We start from the raw sequence: 23848 nt of genomic DNA on the forward strand, positions 1-23848 counted from the left end.
TCAGCACAACACAATATTGAACCTGATTGAGCCCTAGTTAGAAAAAAAAAGTTATCTTTAATTGTTCACTATGACTTAAGATACTTTCTATATCGAAGGGTTGAGTTTTAATTTAGTTTATGTGGTAGGTAATCATTCCAAAAATCCATTGGGCCTGTTCTCTAGCACCAGGCTCCGACGGCAGCATCTCCAGGAAACCACATGCACAGACCAGTCAAGCACATGTGCAGAAGAAATGGTACAAAAGGATTATTTTTTAAGCAAACTTATTTTACATCGACTTTTTTTTTTACTTGTAGTAGTAGTCAATTTTTTGAGTTAACAGCACTTTGATTTTCACCATATACTGAAAGGTTTAATTCAAACTGTAAAGGTGAACACAAATCTATCACATTCCCATTGTATCCCTGGAGGAGTCTTTGGTTTAAAAATGACTACAATAATATTTTTATTTTTTCAAATTCATTTATTTATGAGCTCCAGATCAGTGTTTGTGCAGATATATATGTGATTCCCTGTGTGTGAAAAGACACATGATTGTCCTTAAGTTACTTCATAACTTACTATAAAAAAAATCAACTGTGAAGAGTCATTATATGGAATTAATGCTGAATTATGCTTAAGTAAACCAGGGTTCTGGAATGCAGGTCTCATTCTACAGTTAAAAAGTAAATGTCAATGAAAGATTTTTAAAGATCTTCTTTTTCATCTCATCACCCCATGTAATGTATGCAAATAAGCCAATTTGTGAATTTGCTGTTTTCATAATCCAAATTTTAACCATGCAAACAAATATTAAAGCATTAATTTGTAATATGTCATTGAGGAAGACAACAATTTTGTTATTAATTGTGATCTTTTGTTTTAGCTATATTTTCCAACACTTTGAAAAACACAAAGAAACTCATAAGTAAATTCCTACACACTGATTCGGAGGTGAAATTCATGTTAAATATTACTTTCGGTATTTCTGTGTAAGAGAGGACTTGGTTCTTTTGACAATGTGACAACAGTATCTTCGTGGAGAGATTGTTTCAAAGCCTCAGCTTCTCTGGCCAACTTCCTAGCTGCTTTCCTCATCCTGTGTTTCTCTTTCTTCCTTTCCTTTCTGAGAAGGTTATAGTTTACAGCATTGCCAATGAATAGCCACATGCCCGCTATTATCACGATTGTCCCACAGGCTAGGTACATGTATTTATACTCTCCAGTCAAATCGACCAATTTACCTACAAGACAGAGAACATCCTTTAAGAGGCCATGATAAAATGATAACACAACATCTGGAAGAAACTTCCTCAGTTAAACTATATTCCTCTTATTTAAATTATTATCAAATTATACTTTAGTACAGAAAATATTCCAGATGATACTTCTATATGCACTCAGTAAAGATGTGAGCAGACATCTACAGGCTTACCTTTTACCACCATGTTGATTTATTGAAAACTATTTCTGCCAATAAAATGTATAATCAAGAAAATTTAGACATACCTGTGTTTGTATATTAAGGCATAGGAATATGAGGCATTTTTGTATACAGACGTGGCTTCATGTGTATTTATTAATTTACTTAAGACACTTTGAGATTACATCATTTCTCCATGTTACTTTGTTTCTTTACATTAATATTGAAACAGTTGCATTCTTTTGAAATGTTCACTAATTAATTTTTGGTTCTGTTAACTAATGGCTTCACCACGCTCATCACAGACTCATATTTACCTGTGACGTTATCCATCAGCATCACTCTGAAGGGCTCTGTGCACTATGGACTCTTCTGTTTTTAATTTTTCATTATTACAATGACCAAAATAAGGCTTGGTTGCTTTTTATTTTTTTAAACGATCTATTTGTGTGTGTGTGTGTGTGTGTGTGTGTGTGTGTGTGTGTGTGTCTGTGCGCGCGTGCTCCTGTTGTTCATTCACATGTATTTGCATGTGCCCTGGGAGGCCAGAGGAGGAGGATGGATCTCTTAGAGCTGGAGTTACAAGCCATTGTGTGCTCTCTAATGTGGGTGCTAGGAACTGAACCTGGGTCCTGTGGAAGAGCAGCAAGTACTCTTAACAGATGGGCTGTCTCTCTCCACTCCCAAGATTGTAAACATTTTTTGAAATTTATTTTTTAAATTTATTCACTTTACATCCTGATGGTAGCCTCCTGCCTCCCTCCACACCTCTCTCGCTCCCTCGTCTTCTCTCTGTCCTACCCTCCCTCTCTCTACCCTCCATCCCTCTCCCCTAGTCCTCAGAAAGGGAAAGCCTTCCTCCCTTACCAACTGACCCCAGCCTATCAAGTCTCATCTAGACTGCCTACATTCTCTTCTTCTGTGGCCTGGCAAGGCCAAACTGCTAGGGGGAAGTAATCCAAGACCAGGCAACAGAGTCCATGTCAGAGACAGTCCCCACTTCCTTTTCTAGGGGACTCACTTGGAGACTGAGGTTGTCTTAAATGACTCTCATCATAGCTCATGTTCTTAACCATGTTGCAGAATGGATTCACCCAATCTCTTCTACAGACAGGTGCTGTGCCACTTTGGAGGTTAAATACCTTCTTCGTTTTACTGAATCTGCAAACTAGCCTGGAAGAACTTATTTGTTTGTTCCATTTGTTTAAAACTATTCTGATGGCACTAAAGCTAAAGATTAGCTGAGTCTAAAACATTTTTTAGCTCATGTTTAATTTTTCATTTTCCTCATGTGAGCATTAACTTCTTAATACGTCCTAAGGACAAACTTTGACATTAGCATGTTTGTTACATAGCACTTACACCCCAAGGGATTGTGGTGTAGACCCTCGAGTGCACCTCTTTACCAGGCTCTCCAGCATTTTGACAATATTACAGTTAGTACTAAATCGAGCTTTGTGAAATACAACTATTTCAGAAAACTCTGCTTTAATTAGGAACAATTAGGATGGAGCAATCAGGGTTCAGTGAGCTTGAGTAAGCATCACACATACATTGTAGAAAATTTACATCACATGACTCTGAGCACCAGGGGGTAGACAGAGACCCTGAATGAATGAGCTGTATTCATTATACACATGCAGTGACAGGGAGGGAAGTCCCACTGGGAATAACCATTAGCACCATCATCACCACCATCAAAAATATTTAAACATGGAACACTAAAGAAGGTTTTAACTTAAATCAAGCATGGGATGCATTTGACATTTGCGTTTAAATAGTAGAGCTGTTTCCCATAGTATCCAAGAGTACTCCCAATATTTTTCAAAAGGAAGCCACAAAGCGATCCATAGGAAAACCAACCAAACCCACTGAGTATAGAATGACTATTTTACCCATGTCTCTCCCTCCCTTTTTTCTTCTAGTATTATTTATTTTTGTCCTGATTTTTCTCTCCTCTCCTTTTCTCTCCCCATCCCTCCTGCATCTGAAAAAATTTAGGCCTTTTTCTCAACTTCTTGATGTGGTTTCATTAGTAGGAATTTTAGGATAGATAGTTCCACAGTTATCTTTGAAACAATTTCAGATGAGGAAAACTACATCTCATCTCTCATTTATAAATATGCAGCAGACATTATTTACTCAAAAAACTAAACAGGAATGCATGTTCCTTCATCTCTAGTCTGCACCAAACATATTGAAGTGTATCTACATTAGGTGGCTAATGTAATATCATAAAAATCCAAATTCTAATCCTTTCAGGATATTATGTTATACTTTTGCTCACTTTATGTAAGAAAAACAATCACCTGTTCACTAATATTAGCCACACTTTAGACATGTATATAGTCTTAAAATCATAAAATGCCTGATATACATGATAATCCCAAAGAATGGTACACATTATCAATCCAACTTATGTTCATACCTTTGTAATCCCAGGGTCTTAAATTTTGGGTTAAATCACCCAATTATGAAATTTTCAAGTGTAAAATATCTCCAGTCTTTTAGACAACTAGAGTTATTTACATTAATCATTTAGTAAATTAAGAAAGCACTTAATCATGGCAAATAACGTACTTGTTCACAGAGAATGATTCTCTTCATTCTGCTGTCCTGGATGACAAATATTTTGTAACATTTATTTTTCATTTAAATATTCACTTTACATCCCTATCAGAGCCCTCTCCCTCCTCTCATCCCAGTCACTCCTTCCCACCTTCTCCCTTCTATTCCTTTTCCCCTTGTCCTCAGGAAAGGGACGCCCCTCCCTTACTAACTCACACCAGCATACCAAGTAACATCAGGACTGAGCTGCTCCTCCTCCCCTGAGGCTAGGCCAGGCAGCCTAGGTAGGGTGAAGTAAGCAAAAGCAGGCAACAGAGTCCATGTCAAAGACAGCACCCGCTCAACTTATTAAGGGATTCACATGAAGATCAAACTGCCCATCATCGGTTACCTGTGTGTAGGGGCACTGCAAGAAGGCCAACTGAGTAGACTAACACAGACCCATAGGGGCTTACAGAGACAGAAGCACCAACCAAAGAGAGAATTCTTACCAGCAAAAGGAGGACCGAAAAGAAGTGGGCCACACTCTATGAGTGTGACGAGTCCCAGGGCACTGGAAAACCTAGCAGGTCCAACGAGGTCCATGAGAGATTCGAAGATGACAGAGGAAAGGCTTCCAACTCCAAGCCCCAAAAATACAGAGTAGATCACCAAAGCTATGTAGCTGTCTGCCAGGGGGCAGAGGAAAGTGCATATGCCAGTGAAGAGGACTGATGCGCTGAAGTAATACTGGACCCGTGCACGGATAAACTTAGTGTTGGCTATTAATCCTCCAATAGGCCGAGCACACATATCGAAAAAAGCCATCACAAGCAGCAATAGATTTGAGGAATCATCTATTCCTCTGCTCTTAGCATATGGAGTCAAGAATAAAATAGGGCCATAGACCCCTGAAAACATAATGGAATTTCCAATAACGTAGATCATAAATCCTCTGTGCTTGAATAGCTTAAAATCTAACAACTTATTAATCCTGTCTCCTACTGTTAACTTGGGTTTCTTCTCATTTTGCTCAGATTGTGAAACAATCTTACTTTTACTAGACGAGGCAGGTGAAGTTTTCGAGACTGGTTTCATGAGGGATCCAGTCACACAGATGTGTAAAAGCACACTTCCCCAAATGAGGAAGCTTCCCCTCCAGCCATAGTAGCCATTTAGAAACTGACTTAGAGTAGCCAGGGTGCTTAAGAAAACAGGACTTCCAGTCATGGCTAAGCCAAATGCCAAGGGGCGTTTCCTGTAAAAGTACTGTCCGATTATCGTTAAGGCTGGTTGCAGGTTGAATGCTAATCCTAAGCCTGAAACACAAAACAAAACAAAGAAACAAATCAAAAAACAAGACAAAGGGGAAAAGAAAACACAAGCACATTATGTCACTCACCAAAGAAATTTTTCAAAGGTCCATGATAGAGTGTAAGACAATCATACATACTTCAGGGAGTTGAAATCTTTGAAGTTTATAAATACAATTGTAATTGTACAAAAAATACCCAAATTGGTTTTCATAACTAAACCTAGTAGGAATATTTCAAAGTCCTTGTTTCAAGGTGCAGAATTAAGGAACTACTGAAGGTATGAAAAAATATCTAAGAAGGGTATAGTGAGGACAAAATTACGAACCCTAAATCATAATAATATAATCCCACAGATAAATTAGTGATGCCCTTCTCATATGTACTTATATGCAAATAAATAAGCTACATTTATTTCTGGTGAGATTTCAGATTGGGTCTACTATGCTCTGACAGTAAAACAAATTATAAACAGACTAAAACAGTCACAATTTTTAACTATCTTCTGCATCATCACATATTTCTTCCAATGCCATACAAGAATAAAATTGAGAAATAATTTCTTTCATTATTTCAATGCACATCTACCACATTCTAAATTTATTGTCTAGAGATCTACACATGGCCTAATTAGAAATGATTTCCTTTTATGAGTTGGAGTATAGTTTATCTTCAGGAGTCTTGGTTGATTCATTGGGGACAAGTGCCAACCATGAGATCCTTGGCCCTGATGGTTCCATCTTTGAGAGACAGGTTATCTTGCAGATCACCGAGACATGACTCTACTCTAGATGAATAATGCTTTAAAAGCATATAACTGATTTACAATAAACTCTTCCGCTACACTAGCGCTGGTACTATTCTATTTTAAAATCAGTATTAAGGTAAGAATCCTTCATCCTACTCATTTGGATAAACGGAAACCGTATTCCTAAGTAGCTAAGTACTCAGCGTCTGGGGTCACAGCACTAGGTACAAGTACTCCAACGCTTGATGATGTTTGCTGACTTTAATTTCCTCTGAAAGCTGTGGGATGAACCAAAACCATACTTTAGGGAAAAACAGGATGCAACCTTTCCAACGTCCCTTAAGCACATCATTGAGATATGCAGAAAGGGTGTAATTGGCTGATTCTCATCACTTTATGGGCAGGTAAAAAATACCACACAGTGGTTCATTCTAGAAATACCAGGCCTCTGAGACTCAAACAAAAGAAGCTGAAATAGCAGTGAAATTACTGACAGCTCAAACACAGGAACATCAAAGCCATGGCATCTTTACTACACCTTCTTTGTCTTCTCTGCTGAGATACAGGAACATCAGGATATCTGTATACAGGACATACGGACAGTCTCTCTAAAACAATGCTTAGCTCTGATATGAAATACTTAGATTTGATATTTAAAATATATAAAAAAATGTTTTGCCATACAAAAAATTCAGAGGGACAAAACGTGGTTCCAAAAGCAAAGAATTATCATCAATATTATTGTAGCTCTTTGTTCTCAGCATGTAGCCCAGGTGTGTATTGCACTCACTCTGCAGCCCAAGCTACCAGAAGACTCACAGTCTCTTGCTCCAGTTTCTCCAGTGCTGGTTTTATAAGCATGTACCACAATGGGTACTATTCACTGGCCTCTAAAGCTTATGATTTTCTTCATCAAAGATTTATATGCATAAATTTAGATTGACCTCCACTCAAAAATACAAAATGTTGATGTATTCTTAGCTATACAGAAGACTTTCTTTTTTCTTAAAATGTGAAGCGTAGGTTTTTAATCAAAATTATTGATAAGGAACACAAATATTGAATAGTATAGGTGGCTTTGAGTAAAAGGGACTCCCTCAGATGTCACAGTGTTGTCATTCTCAAGGTCTGCGAGAGTGCTTGTAAGTACTTCACCAAGGGAGAGACAGACTAATGCGCAAGAGCTAAAAGCACACTTGGCAAGGCTTTTCTGTTCATGTTTGACCAGTGTTATCTTAAACTATCTACTTGACACAAGTTTTAACTTATTATTATTGCTAAGTCAGATACTCTAAACAGGACTAATAACGTGTTTTATAGAGTTCTTACACCAGGAGGTAGTCACACCACCACCACAACTCGCTCAAGAATAAAAAGTGACCAAGTTAAAACAACTCAAGCTGCTTCTGTTTCCATATCTGTAGGACGACACACACATAACTGTATGAGGACTTTTAAAAAAATACTTCCCAAAGTGAAATGTTTGGTCCTACTGTAGCTACTATTTTAATGCATCAGATAAAAACACCCCAGAATAGACTTGTTTTGGAATAACAAACTCAAACAGAACATTAAGAATTGTTTCTTATTCATCACTCTCCAACAGTCTTCATGAAAAAAGAACCTGGCTTACCAGTAGTGGCGCCAGCAGTGAGGTAAAGTTCTGTCACAGTGTTGCTGTAAGAAGCTAAGGTCATTCCAACACAGCACAATAACCCTCCGCACATCACCACTGGCCGGCTGCCATATTTATTCACCAATACACTACTGAGGGGACCTGAGGTAGACAAGTGATTAAAACATATTAGTTGAGAGGGTCAAACGTTTATCCTTAATATTCCTTGTTCTGAATGCTGAGAAACTGCAGCTTGGTGATCAAGGAAGATAAATTCCCACATAATTGTGGCTATCCAATATACCACATTGACTGATCTGTATTTAACTTTTGTTTTACATTGCATTCCTGGGCCAAGGTGATCCTGTCTCAAAGGTCTGATCATCTGGAACTAGGGAGAAGCATTGGCACTTCCAGCTGAAGGGCTATTTTATTTTACTTACTTTTAAAATATGTGTGTGTGTGTGTGTGTGTGTGTGTGTGTGTGTGTGTGTGTGTGGACACTCACATGCATGGTGTATGCTGCCCTTAGGGGCCATAATGAGGTGTCAGGTTCTCAGGGGCTTGAACTACCTCTGAGCTGTCTTTTTTTTATTATTATTAATTTCTTCACATTACATCTCAATGGTTATCCCATCCCTTGTATCCTGCCATCCCCCCCCCTCCCATTTCCCCCTTACTCCTCTCCCCTAGGACTGTGACTGAGGGACACCTCCTCCCCCTGTATATGCTGAGCTGTCGTTTACGCCCACGTTTCCTTCGTTTAAGATGCTGGCTGTTGCTATCCACATGGCAATCGCACATCACTAGTACAGCTATCATGCTACACATGCTTGGACTTTGTATTAAATCCTATGATTTCCATGACCATAAATTCCCATTTTAAAGAATATGAAAATGAATCCTGACTTCACTCCAATGTTCATTATGTGACCTATTGTCACAACACCATGAACGCAGCAGCATAAAACCATACAGAGTGAGGGCGGCTTCTTGGATGAAGCTGCCCACAGGATGAGGCGATCCTACCTAAGAAGCTTCAGGAAGAAATGTCAGAGCTTATTTAACATATATTTTCCAGTGCATTTGTGTGAATGTATATGCAAGTATAAGCATTCAAAAATAATTAAGGTCATTAAAATAATGCATATTTAATTATGTGCGGAGATCATGTCTTAGGTGTTATAAAATATAAATTACAAATCTTAAAGCATTGTGTTTTGCTTTAGTGGACAATATTTTCGGTCTTGCAAAAATGCAAATGCAATTTAATAACTGAACTCAGATTTGATGAAAGTCTGTTTATACAGTCTGCCCATCTAGAAAATATTTCCTTTGAAATCCCATCTGTAACTTAAAATTATATTTCATACGAAACTAGGGATACTGTTTTAAGGGAAATAAATACACACTAGGTCAGAATTGAGGTTCAAAATCTGGTCTAGAAAAATAAATTCTTAACCTGTAGTACAATTTCAAATTTTCTTGCATCCATTCATGCTGCATTTGAGAATATTTATATGATAAAGTTAACATATATTGAAATTCTGTTACTAATATACACACATTCATTCATGCAAGTACAATTAGTTACAATGTAATTTTCAAGTGAGATGACTCCAACACAATAAAAAACCTTGTACTTAAATCAGCAGAAGAGAACATTTTTAAAGACCTAATTAATATAATACACATATTCCAAAACAGTGGGGTTGGGAAACAAAACTGAAGGATAAATGATTAAGATGGGTGAATGGAACGGAATTGTGTTCTTAATATGGTAAAGGTCCCTTGGCGATGTGATGAAAACAAAAAATTGCACATTATATAGTACTTAACATGACCCTATTAATTAGAAAATAAGCATCCTTCTTTGAAGGCATATAGCTAAATTGAAATAGATTTGAGTGAAAAAGAAAGAGACAATCAGAATAAATTGTGATCAGTAATTATTAATCTCAGTTATAGATAATTTGTCGCAGACATGAGGATAAGTCATAGAGGCTTTGCTTGGCAAAGTTCCAGAGACCTCCAACTGTCCAGCATGATCTCTAGACATCCAGAACAGCTGTTGAAGCTCTGCTTGACAAAGTTCCAAACATCTCCGGCTGTGAGACATGCACATATATATGGATATAGTCGATTAATCAATAAGAGCATATAATTTGTGTTTCCAAGATACATTTATTTTAAGTAACTAATACACCTACTTCCAAGAAATGCTGAAATATGTGTGTGATTATGGAAATTTTTCTTCCGAGATGTATTAAGCATGGGGGGTACTCCATGAATTTGGATAAAATGTTGCTTTCATTATCCTTAAAAAGGTAATGTTTCTTTTGTCTATGTTTCAAAACTAGTTTTATATGACACTGCCATGATGCTTCTAGAAATACACCTGTCTAATTCAATCTCATGGCTTCCAAAATATCATAAACATTTGTGCCTGTAATATTCATATTTTGTGTTGTGGTATATTTATGTCCTTGGTCTCTGGATACTCTTAAGGAATGTCAGGTATGCAACATAGTGTGAGTTGCCATCATTGACACTGTACCAGTAGACATCTAAAACTTATTGTATGCATTATCTGAGCTGTATCTCCTCATTCATTAAAATTTTATATATCTGTGATATAATGTATAAATATCTGTATATGTACATAGGAAATAATAAAGCATTTATTTTTCTGAGTGTGGACACTAACTAGGTTATATTTTAATAGTATATACCTTTATCTTTCATTAAATTTGAAGACAAGACTAATAATAACACCCAATAAAAATACCTGTTTAAACTATTCACACACACTTAATGAAATAATGTCTTTTATCATGTCTTCACATGGTAAGTTATAATTAGCTGCTTATTACAGCAATTTATTTTTAAAATATCTCAGACAGTATATGGGTTCATAGTTTTAATCTTTTTACAAACATACATATGTTGAATCAATACCATTTCAATTTGAGTTGGTTTTTATTAGATAATTATATAATTTATTTTCAGTATCTTCTTTCAGATGAATTTAAAATATTTGAATGTAAAATCAATTCAGATATTATGTAATGTAAAATAAGGCTGATAGTAGCTGAAGAGCTTGCAAGTGGGTCCCCATTTTTGATAATTAAGTTAGGAGAAGCCACTTTCAAACACATTGGAATGAGCTGCGGCTGCATTTCTAAGGGGTCACAGGCACATAAAACCTGCAAGAAGGTTAAACTTTTCATCATGAATAACACTTTGGCAATGCATATGTTTGCTGCAGCTGCCATAACAAAATGCCAGACACTTTGTGGCTTAAAGAAACTTATTTCTCCAGATGGAAAGACAAAGATGCAAGTATGCACACAGTACATCTTCATGTTAATCCCTCATTGCTTTCCTCATAGGTAAAATGTCATCACACCGTGTGTTCATATGTATACACCAGGAAATAGAGAGCTCCCTTCCTTCTCATAAAAACATTCATCCTACAGGTTGAATTTCCAAATACAGACATATGGAGGTTAGGGTTACAAAAAAATGAATTTTCAAATATCCATTTGTAATAATAAAAGTATACATATTAATTACTCTATTTTTAACATTATACTTTTTATTTTGTATATATGGATGTTTGCCTGCATATATGCCTGTGTACCATGTATGTGTAGTACCTGTGGAGAACAGAAGAGGGCATGAGAACCCGCTAGATCTTCAGGGTGCTATGATTATTTAGTATTTGGTAAGTTCAATATTTGGCTGATATTGGTATTAAAGTCAAATACTCTCCATCACCTTCAGAGTTTGAATTAAACAATTATGTAGCAACCATCTTTATGAAAACAATACAAAAGAAAAGCTGGTATCTGCTGGCCTACTAATAATGGACACTTGTCTAGAGCTAAAACGAAGACCTACTCAGCCTAGGTAAGACACCTGAGTGGTCAATGTCTATAATCCTTTGATACTTCTGTCTTTTGATCAAATCTCCTGTAACACTGTTATATAATAATACTGGGGTAGAAGATGTGCAGCTTGGTGGCTCACACGAATTTCAGTAATAAGGTATAGGTTAAATGTGTTTGAAGAGAAAGAAAAAATAAATTAAAAGAACAAAGGTGAAAAAAGCAGAAATAACAAACTCAAATAAAGATGAATGGAAAATTTGAAGTCTTTGTCATGCAGGCATTTCATGCTTGGTTGGAGTTACACCAAGACAGTTTATATTATTTGTGGCTGTTGTGAATGGTGGTGTTTCCCTAATTTTGTTCTCATTCCACGTATCTTGTATAGAGAAAGGCAACTGATCTTTTTTAGTTAATTTTGTAACCAGCCATTTTGCTGAAACTGTTTGAGCTGTAGGAGTTCTCTGGTAGAATTAAGGGCGGGGGATCACTTTTGAATAGTATCATATCATCTGTGAATAGAGATACTTTGACTTCTTTTCCAATTTGTCTTCTCTTGATTTCCTATAGTTCTGTTGCTCTAGCTAGAAATTCAGTACTGTGTGGACTAGATACATTGAGAATGGACAGCTTTGTCTTGTCCCTGATTTTAGTGGAATTGCTTTAAATTTCTCTCTATTTAATGACTCAGCTATAGCATTCCTGGTCATATACTCAAAAGATATTCCACCAAACCACAAGGACATTTGCTCAACTATGTTCATAGCAGCTTTATTCGTAATACCCTGAAACTGGAAATAACATAGATGCCCCTCAACTGACAAATGAATAAACAAAATGTGGTACATTTAGACAATGGTCTACTACTCAGGTATCAAAAACAAATAAATCATGAAACTTGAAGGCAAACGGGTGGAACTAGAAAATATCATCCTGAATAAGGTAATCCAGACTCACAAAGACACACATGGTATGTATTCACGTAAAGTGGATATTAGACAGATGATACAGGATAACCACACTACAATACACAGACCCAAAGAAGCTAAGTAACAAGGAAAGCCCAAAGGAGAATGCTTGGCTGTCACTCAGAAAGGGAAATATAATAGACACTGAAGTGGATTGGGGAGGGGAATGAGGGTGGAGATCTGGTGTTGGAAGAGTGCGAATGGGAGGTGAGAGGTCTGGGAAAGAGAAGGGAACATCTGTGTGACAAACTGGAGTCCTGCAATGTGATAGGATTCCTAGGATGGTATGGGAGTGACTCTAGCTGAAACTCCTAGCCGTGGGGATATGGAGCCTGAAGTCTACTTCATATAGCCATGCAGGACTTCCAGTGGAGGGGGCGGGGTGAAACCAATGCACCCACAAAACCTTCAACCCAAAATTTACCCTGCCTACAAGATGTTCAGGAATAAAGATGGAGCAGAAATTAAGGGAATGGTCAACCAATGGCTGGCTCATCTTGAGGCCTACCACCTCTTGAGGGAACCAACCTCTGACTCTATTAATGATACTCTGTTATGCTTGCAGACAGGAGCCTAGGCTAACTCCTCTCTGAGAGGCTCAACCCTAGAGTGAATCTAAACAGATGCTGAGACCCACAGCCAAACATTAGGCAGAGCTCAGGAGTCCTGTGAAAGAGTTGAAGGGAGGATAGAGGGACTCTGCTCTGGAGCTCATGTCAGAGTCAGTTCCTGCTCTCCACATAACTGTGGAGAACGTCCTGTCCATTAGGTAGACCAGAGTAGGGGCTCGATGCTTACTACTTGTATTGTCCTCGGTTAGCGCAAGTTTGAACAGAATCCCCTGGGCCCTGATTCACCTGTTACAATGTTCTTCTGGTAGGTTTCTAAGATCCTCTGGATCCTTCTATTTCCCCATCTCCTATATTTCTCTTACTAAGAGTCCCAGTGTGATGTCCTCACATCTATCCCAATCTCCTTGTAAGTGAAGACTTTCATGGGACATGCCTTTTGGGCTAGTGCCCAATTATAAGTGGGTATATTCCAAGGAGTGGAATAGCTGGGTCTTGAGGAAGCCCTATTCCCAGTTTTCTGAGAAAGTGCCAGATAGATTTCCTTTACAAAGCATTGCTGATTATAGAAATCTGTAAAAAATTTCATTCTATTCATAATGTGCAATAACTATGCAGCAGAATAAAAGAATAACAAGAATTATCTTAATAAACTCTGTTCAGTCAATCTAGACTAAAACAATTAAATGAGAAGGCTTTTTTCTGAAGGCTCACAATAAAGTGCCCATATATGAAGAAGGGTCCTTCCAAAACCATAGATTCTGGTGTGTAATATGTAAAAGAGAAAAATTTCAAATATGTTAGGAGACTGGGACACAGGTAGTTAAGTGGGTGCACAGAAGATAATAGCCTTGGCCTTAATTCTCACCCTTGACTCTGAAGAAAAAAACATAGAGAAATGAAAGAAATGTATATTAAGTAGCAGGTTAAGTGGGGAAGAACTTTGATTAAAGATACAAAGACAGCCATGAGAAGCAGTAGACTGGTAAAGATACTGCTTGTTTTCTCTTAATCAGATTATGCTAATTGAACAATTTAGCAAGGCTTAAGCATAGAGTGTGCCCCAACTAACTGGTTGTAGCTTGGTGACAGCACAAAGAAGGACAGAGCCATTAAAAAATAAATATATATATATAATTTTTTTTTCATATGAAGGTGAGTATTGATCTTTCAAAGTCTGTAAAGAATTGTGTAGACATTTTTATAGAAACTGCATTGAATCTGTAGATTGCTTTTGGTAAGATGGCCGTTTTTAGTATGTTGATTTTCCTAATCCACAAGCATGGGAGATCTTTCCACTTTGTGATATCTTCTTCAATTTTTTTCTTCAGAGACTTGAACTTTTTTTCCCACAAATCTTTTACTGGCTTGGTTAGAGTTACATAAAGATACTTTATATTATTTGTGGCTATTGTGAAGGATGTAGTTTCCGTAATTTCTTTCTCGTCCCATTTATCATTTGTATCCAAGAAGACTACTGAATTTTTAAAAATTAATCTTGTATCTGGCCACGTTGTTGAAGGTGTTTATTGTCGCGACCCTTCCGACCAGCGGAAAATAAGGACGCGACCCGAACGTTCTTCTCCAGGCAGTTTATTCAGGAACCTTTTCAGCAAGCTTCTTCTTTTCCTTCTCCCTTTCCTTCCTCCTCCCCAACACCCCAGCGCCCCTTTATATCCTCTGCCTCACCCAATCAGCAGCCCTTACGTCGGTAGCTCCAATTGGTTCCCGACAAGGCGGGATGCATACATCAGAGCAAAGCATGGCCCACAACCCAAATAAGGACTTGTTTACCAGGAGCAGAATTGCAAGTCATTTTGCCTGGCTGGTTGCCAGGCGCCATCTTAGCGAGGGTGATAGCTTCAGCTTCCCACAGTTTATCAGCTAGAGGAGTGCTCTGATGGACGTGCAGGAGGGGAGTCATTTATGTACACTGTCATATCATTTGCTAACAGTGATACTTTGACTTCTTCCTTTGTGATGTGGATCCCCCGATCTCCTTTTATTGTCTTATTGTTCTAGCTAGATCTTCAAGTGATATATTGAAGAGATAGGGGAGAGTTGGCATCTTTCTATAGTCTCTGATTTTAGTGGAATTTCCTTTAGTTTCTCTCCATTTAATTTGATGTTGGCTACTGTTATGCTGTATGTAGCCTTTATAATGTTTAGATATGTGCCTTGTATCCTTAATATCTCCAGGATTTTAAACATAAAGGTGTGTTAGATTTTGTCAAATGCTTTTTTGGCATCTAAGAAGATGATCATATGTTTTTTTCTTTCAATTTGTTTATATGGTGGATTACATTGATGAATTTCTCTATAGTGCACCACCCTTGAATGCCTGGGATGAAGCATACTTGGTAATGGTGACAGACATTTTTCTGTGATCCTGGATTCAGTTGGCAAGTATTGTATTGAGTATTTTTTCATCAGTATTCATAAGAGAAATTGGTCTGAAATTCTCTTTATTTGTTGAGTCTTTGTGTGGTTTAGGTATCAAGTACTGTGACCTCATAGAATTAGTTTAGAAAACAAAACTCAGAATAGCTAAAATGATCTTATACAATAAAAGATCTTCTGGAGTAATTTCCATCCCTGATCCCAAGCTGTACTATACAGCAACAGTAATAAAAACAGCATGGTACTGTCATATAATTAGGGTGGTTTATCAATGGAATCAAATCAAAAACCCAGAAACAAACTCATGTAACTATGGACACTTGAATTTTGACGAAGAAGCCAAATCCATACAATGGAAAAAACATAGCATCTTCAACAAATGGTGCTGGTCTAACTTGATGTCTACATGTAGAGAAACATAAATTGATCTATATTTATCACCCTGTACAGAACACAAGTCCAATTGGATTAAAGATCTTAGCATAAAACCAGATACAATAAATATGTTAGAAGAAATATGAAGAGAAGACTTGAACTCATTGGCCCAGGAGACAACTTCCTGAATAGAAAACCAACAGCTCAGGCCCTAAGATCAACAATTAATAAATGTGACCTCATGAAGCTGAGAAGCTTCTGTAAGGCAGACGATGCTGTCAACAGAACAAACAAAGCCTATCGACTGGGAAAGACCTCACCAACCCTCCATCCAACAAAAGGCTAATATCCAAAATAAATAAAGAACCCAAGAAATTAAACACCATCAAATCAAATGATCAAAATAAAAAATGGGGTACAATTCTATTCCATTGGTCACCTGGCCCATTTCTATGCCAGTACCATGCCAGTACCTATGTTTATTTGGTTTTTGACAAAGAAGCCAAAGCCATACAATGGAAGAAAGACAGCAAATGGTGCTGGTTAACTGGATGTCTACTTGTAAGAAAAATGCAAATAGATCCATATTTATCACCCTGTACAAAACTATGGATGAAGTGGATTAAAGACATCAACTTCCTGAATAGAAACACTAAATATGTTAGAAGAAAGAGTGGGCAAAAGCCTAGAACTCATTGGCCCAGGAGATAACTTTCTTTAAAAAAAAAAAAAAAAAAAAAAAAAACCAACAGCCCAGGCTCTAAGATCAACAATTAATACGTGGGACCTCATCAAGCTAGAGGCTTATGTAAGGTGGAAGACATTGTCAACAGAACAAAGAGACAGCCATACAGCCATACCACACAAGTAGAATACAAGGCCTACCTTCAATTCTTTGAACATCCTATTGAAGGATGTTTAGGATAAGTAAGTTAGATAAGTGAATTGTCAACTGACCAAATCATGATCATTTTAATTACTAGTCTATTTATATCACAAGACTATACATCCTAGATGTAACAGATAGGTATGATTCTATAGACAGATAAGGTAAAATATTTAAAGTCTTCAAAAACCTCAGAGTCCTATAGAATGTGGCATTTAAAGATGTTTATATTGTTTTAATGATTCTTTGACATTAAGACAGTTGGATACCTGGCAGCACATAGCCTACCTCAGGGATGATGATAAGCATCATTGAGCCTCCTTATGGAGATACCTTCTAATGAGGCAAACAAGCCACTGGGCAAAATGGCCTCATTTTGACCACTGACAGAATTCTCCCTAAAACTTGGCAAGCTTGGATGCAGGCAGAGTCAACTGCCAAACTCTGCCAAAACAGGGAAAGCAAGTCCTCAATAGTTCCTGCCTCACAAATATGTCGGTTAGACATACTGGGCCAGAAGGCCGAAGATTAGGCTTCAGTGTTTTGGAGAGTTATGGGTGACTCTCCAGGCAGCAAACTGTTTCTGTCATTTTTGTTTTTTTAAATATGGAAGCTTCTAACCTGTACTTCATGTTTACTCAGGTTATTGATTTTGCTCCTTCTCAAGTCTCTGATGGGGTTGAAGACCAAATTAAATTTGGTGTTCTGGGGGTTAAGATGTTTTTTGGTCTAGATAGATGGTTTGAGTTGATAGAGATGAGATATGACAGATATTAAGTTACATTCAGAATTGTAGATTCACCAAGATAAGAAAATGTTTTCATCAGGGTTGCCAAATACAAACAGCCAAATCATTAGAATGTAATATGAATGAAATTCCTGATTGCACTGTGGTTCTTCTTTCTATATGTGGTTTTTATATATGTGCATGTATATATGGATTAATGGATGGGTGGATGGGTGGACGTGTATCTTGTACAATGCAGTGCCTTATGGTCAGGGATCTTTGTGGAAGAAGAGGTAGAGACATATATTTTTCAGAAATAAATCTAATAATCAAACTAAACTGAACTAATGTTTGTTGTTGTTATGATTACTAAAGAAAAAATTAAACTATTTCTTAGCTAGTCAAAAGGTAAAAGTAATAACAGAAAATCGGCAAATGCTTCAAACAACACCAAGAGTAAAGGTGGAGTACTGTGTTCCGTGGTAGTTGTAGACTACTTGAAGGGATGCCAAGGCTAGTCAGATCTCACAAGTCACAATACAATGAACCACATGCAGAGCATGAGCAGAAAGCTTATACATCAAAATGCTCCAAGAATCATGAACCTATTGCCAGACACTGAGGGAACAAATGTTTGTATTGCTATGAAAGTGAAACCAAACCCCTAAATATTATAAACACACATTTAACAATAAATTGTTCCAGTTCTGTGATATTCACTCCCATTTTTAGTTTATTCTTTTGGCTGTCCCAATCAAGAAGTTTAAATATTCATTCTGCAAACTTAAGTGTGGCACATCTTACAGAAATGCCTTCAGTCCAACATTATGATTACAAGAAATGTGAATGTTTTAAAGTGGATAAAGTAGCTAAAGCATTGGACTAGTACTTTACAGTTCTCCCAGTTTAATATCTAATGAAACAATCCATATACATTGTTTGCCCAATATTTAATTAACGGTGAAGACACTAGTTAGCCTACTGTGTGCGTGTGTAATATATCTGTGTGTATGTAATACATGTGTGTGTATAATATACTGTGTGTGTGTGTGTACCTGAAAGTACCTATGTACAATGTGTTTATGTGCATGAACTTGTGCATGTGAAGGTCAGAGGATGATGTCAGATGCCTTCTTCAGTTGTTCTCTGCTCTAGCTTTTGAGAAAGGGTCCTTCACTAAACCTGGAGCAAACTGATTTGAGAATACTAAGCAAGCATCAAACTCCAAAAACATGCCGGTGTCCACTTTCCTAATACAGATGTTTTAAGGGCCATAACACCCGGACTGGCTTTTTACACAAGTGCTTATAGTCTAAAAGCAAATGATAAAAAAAAGTAAGTGCGAGTAATATACAAAGTAAAACTCGAAGGAAATGCCTCAGTTGCTTGCTTGTATTCCTATCTACAATCAAGAGCCAGTTAAGAAGACAGGGGAAGCAAGTTCTCAATAGTTCCTGCCTGACTAACATGTCTGTCAGATATATTGGGCCCGAAGGCTGAAGAAGATGCTCCAACATCATAATTTTGGGTGACTATTCAGGTAGCAAACTGTCTCTGTCATCTTCTCATTTGGAAAGCTACTAACCTGCACTCCCGGCATACTCAGGTAATCAAGTTTATTCCTTCTCAAGTCTCTGATGGGGTTGTAGGCCAGGTAGCTTAGTTTTACAATGAAGTTTAGTTGTTTAGGGCTTAAGATGTTTTTAGGTCTAGACAGGTGTTTTAAGTTGATAATGACAAGACGTGATGGAGATTGATTTACACTCTGAATTTTAGACTCACCAAGATAGAAAAGATGTTTTCTTCAAGGCTGCCACATAACAAATAGCCAAAACATTAAGATTGTACCCTTTATATAATTCCTGATTGTGTCATTTCTGGTTATAGGTAGTTTATTGTATATATGTATAATAATATAAATATATATGTAAAAATATTTCAAAAAGAAGAGGAGGCCCATGGATGCGATTCAAATTTTATCCCATGAACAATGGAACGCATACTAATTTAAAGACCTGCAAATCTTTCTGATACTCTAGTGTAAAGCACTGGTCTTAACAGACAGGAAGTAGATTTGTAGATGGGATGATGGTGTGATTTAATAATGCCTAAATATCCCTTCATAGTTTTTTTATATGTGCTGTAGGATGTTTGCTTAGTTTTATGATTCTGGGAAAAGAAAAGTTAATTTTACTGGCTTAGAGTCACACTAAATATACACAATTAACAATTAACACGGTGGATTAATAGTTGTCTGGTTTAGATTGTACAAAATTCTGTCCTTAAGTACACAAAAGACAACTGCCTAGAAGTGTTACAGTATAAGACAGAATAACCCTCAAATAATTCCCTGTCATATTATAGACAAGATGACAGTTTTGTTGTTTTAAGTCGCAACAAGGCTAGAAAAAAACAAGAATAATTAAACGTTATATTACAGTAATATGACAAATGAAGTTGTTTTCATTTTTTTCCAGAAAAGGACATCAAACAACCAACTTAGTGTGAATTACAGGCCTATCTTAAAATAGTGAGGAACAGAGATGTGGCTGTGCACTTAAAGAGGATGGATGATTATCAGTTGGGAAAAGTGTTAAAATTTGTGATATCTAGAAACAGACAGCAGTTGCTGTTTTTAAGATCTGCATCATGCACCCATAAACAGAATAGTCATTAGAGACTAGTTTCATTCACCGCTGAATATTCCATTTCTCCCAGCTTTATTTCCTTAATCAATATTATTATATGTCATTAGCTATAGATTACAGTGAATGAACTGATCCTCTGCAACAATTATATGGGATGAAGAATCTCTGCCTGCAGAGTATAGCCTGGTGTTAGTTTCATGTTAACAGTCAGAAAACTGAAGCAGGCAGTTCTTACTCTTCCTTTGTAAAGTATGTGTGTACATGAAAACATAAAAGTCACACACACAGGAAAAAAATCACTCTTTGGACAAAAATCCAATCTAACTACAAATTTTCCTCCCGCTAATTTTCTAAGTCATTATAAAAAACTTCCTTTTGTTGTAGCAAGGGTATGTTACCTGAGACTGGCTCTTCCGATGTTACCAATGAATTAAAGTGGATTATTAGAGGGAGTGCCAAAGTCACTTAGATTTTATATGGTCCACTACAAAGAGCAAGGCACATGTGTAAAGTAAGTAGTACGTTTACTAACTCAAATACTTCAAGACTGTCACACTGAAGGAATGTTAATGCTTCTAATCTGCATGTGCTTTAAATAACCCAAGCACTGCACCCCGCTTTTTTCAGATGTCTAACTTCTACACTTTGTCTTTCTATATTTTGTTCCATTTAGCCAATAAGAAGGGACAAGATCACAAATTCTAAACATGTGCTGATATAATTTGAATCATTGTATTAAATGATAATTTGTTTTATCCCTGTGGTTATTTAATTACTGGTTTGTTTAAATGTACAATTTGTTAATTTTATTACAATGCAGTGTAACAATTGTATATTTTCTGTTTAAATAGTAATTTTAGAGCCTTCCTTTCACATTGTTCTAATGTCATATGTATACATACATTTGTTTGTCTGTGTATTCCCTAGCAGCAGACTATTCGTTATTTTTGAGAGGAATCACACTCAGTACTGCTCTCCTTGGATGTGGGGAGCTGAGGGGGATGAGACCTCATGGCCTCCTCATGCATAAGAAATGCCATTATTTGCTATGTGTGTGCCTTATCAATATTCTTTGAATGGAAAACACAATAATTTTTTGCCTGGTTTAGATGCAGATAGGGAGATCCTGTGGAATTCTATTATGACTAAAAATAAACTATCATGTTCATTTTTTATTGCTGTCCATTTTTTTTTTCAGGTTAGCCTAGAACTCACTATGTAACCCAGGATATTCTGAACTCAAGCCAATCTTCATCTTTCAGACTACCAAATGCTGACATGAGCAGCCGCACCCAGCTCATCAGGGCACTGTGACGGATGCTCTAGATGAACATCATGTGCGAAGTGAAGCATCTTCATGTCTCCCTCTGAGCTCTCTTTAGACATTACCACACTAGAGCACTTACTGCAGAGCACAGTCTCACACCCTCAGCTTTGTGCATCACAGATGACATCAAAGTAATTGGAAATACAAATTCAGGTTCACTCAAACTCCTGAAACTGGTTCATAGTCCTGTGTGGTGGTTAAATTATCTGTGTTACCTAATGTGTATTATTAAGCCTATAATTATAATTACAGTGATATTTTCTAAGCCACTAGCAATCAAGAGAAAGGCACCTATAATATTTTAAAACAGCCTTACTTAACCTGGGGCAGGGCATATAGTAATCCCCTAAACTACTTCCCACACTGGATCAGGTAGGGGATACCTGCCTCAATCCCATGACATCTGTTTCTAATAATTTCTATGGAGCTGCCTTCATCCATAATCCAAAATACTTTGTAATGCTCTTTATCTGTGTCAAACCCTCCATCCATGCAGGCCACGTGTTTCTCCTTCAACTAATCCATGGCATAGCTGCCTTCTTCCTCTCTTCTCTGGTCCTTTCTCCCAAGAGTCTCTCTGTCTCCCCAAAAGCCCAGGAATTTTTGCCATGCCTATACCATTTGGCCTGCCCAGGTATGATGGGCTCTTATTGGTCAAGCAGGTTATTAGGCAAGGGGCAAGGTGGGGCACAGAGACAGCAGGCAGTAAGCATCATCCAAATACACCAGACCAATCTCCACCATTCCTGTATACCTAATCCCCAGAGTGACATTACTGTTCTTTCAACCAAGCTCCAAACTAGATGATATCTTAGGTATGTCCCCATCGTCCACATTTTGTGCCAGATTAAATAGCAATTATTTCAACTCGAGGTCCTAAATGTACCTCTCAGACAATTCTTTTTTATTTTTTTCACCCTTGCTGGCATTTCTGATCAGTAGCGTGATCTGTAAAAGATATAATAACGATCATGGCTTTGTTTGGTAAAAACCCTGATTGATGATCAGCTTTGGAATAAAAATGAAATATGAGAAAAGGAGAGATCTTATTAAATCCTGACTAATCTAGAAGCATTAAAATACAAAAAATGGAAGACACAATGACACAACAAACTTATCATAGATGCACACACACACACACATACAGTAGGATTATTCATGGGTCAAATGTTTACTTTGGTATTACATTAGCAAGACGACATCTTAAAGGATAACTGGTATTGCCTCCGGGTCAGGTAGAATGTATGTCAGCCCTGCAAGGCAAGGGCACTGCATTAGGTTTTCAGAGGAACTGACTTGGCCTGGTTCAGCTACATTGCTGATATGAAGAGAAAGATATGAAAAAATAAGACGGCATGGTGGCTAGGAGCCTGGCAGCTCAGTTTCGTATCTAGAAATGAACCCTCAGACTTTGGAAAACTAGTTTCTCTAGTCCTTAGTCCCAGAACAGAGAGAAGAAAATCATTTCCCAGGCTGGTAAGAGGACGTGGAAAGATCACACAATTTAAGTATGGAATGAGGCCTCAGCCAACAGCAAATTCAAATAAATATTGGTTATTATTTCTAATGTTCTAAGTATCTCACTAATGATCACATTATCTTATGTATTTAATTAAAAAACTGACATTAGAAAATTTATGTGATGCCTTTAAATTTTTATATTCTGAGTCTATAGCTGCCTCTTGAAGTTATATATAAACTCTGGACTGTGTGCAGTTGAGAGGTTTTAAAGACAATAGGTCTCATAGCAATGAGAATTCTACATTATCAAATGCCCCAGTGCAAGCTGCTTTCATGTATCCATTTTCACTCATGACTTGCATCTTAAGAGAGACTCTAAAAATATAATTGGAAGCAGCCATTGAAATAAAACCATGTCATTATTTTGGGAGTCCTAAAGCATTACAGAATTACCAACCTACAAAACCTTGAGCATGTGCAGAAAGTACATGGAGGCAGTACTCTGAGCAGGGCAAATGGAGACTGTTCTGAGTTTATAAACTGACAGAAACAAAAATTTCCTTTTCACTCAAAAGAAACCACAGTGGTCAGCTCTGGCATGCTGAGATATAATGTCAACGTTAATAGTGTTGTGTTCATTCCAACCAAAGAGCAAATGACTCACTTGGAATCTTGATAATCTCGCAAAACTCGTTTATACAAACGAGTCTCCATTCCAACAAAGATCCTATTAAGACTCAAAATAAGTAAACAGAGAAATCATGCTAAACCATTCAAAATTATTAAAATGCAGTCCTAACTAGGCTTCCAGTTGATTTTTAGCTGGTTAATATATAAGAGGTTTAGTATATGGATATGGTTAATGTAAAGTATGTGGTGATTTAAAAAGCTATATCATTATTCCAGAAATCAACTTACACTGAGAACCTTACCTCCTGCATATACGACAGCCATCATGATGGATGAGAT

At 37.1% G+C, this 23848-nt stretch overlaps 1 protein-coding gene across 1 annotated transcript; it reads right to left on the minus strand.

Moving 5' to 3' along the window:
• Positions 1-948: 948 nt before the first annotated feature.
• Positions 949-23848, minus strand: LOC127210776 (monocarboxylate transporter 2-like). The gene is made up of 4 exons (XM_051170530.1): positions 23812-23848; positions 7647-7790; positions 4465-5271; positions 949-1226 (listed from the first exon to the last, which is right to left on the minus strand). Exons 1-4 carry the CDS (start codon positions 23834-23836, stop codon positions 949-951), a joined length of 1254 nt encoding a protein of 417 aa, XP_051026487.1. The 5' UTR covers positions 23837-23848.

The sequence above is a fragment of the Acomys russatus genome, chromosome 28 (genome assembly GCF_903995435.1).
Source record: "Acomys russatus chromosome 28, mAcoRus1.1, whole genome shotgun sequence".
Lineage (NCBI taxonomy): Eukaryota > Metazoa > Chordata > Mammalia > Rodentia > Muridae > Acomys > Acomys russatus.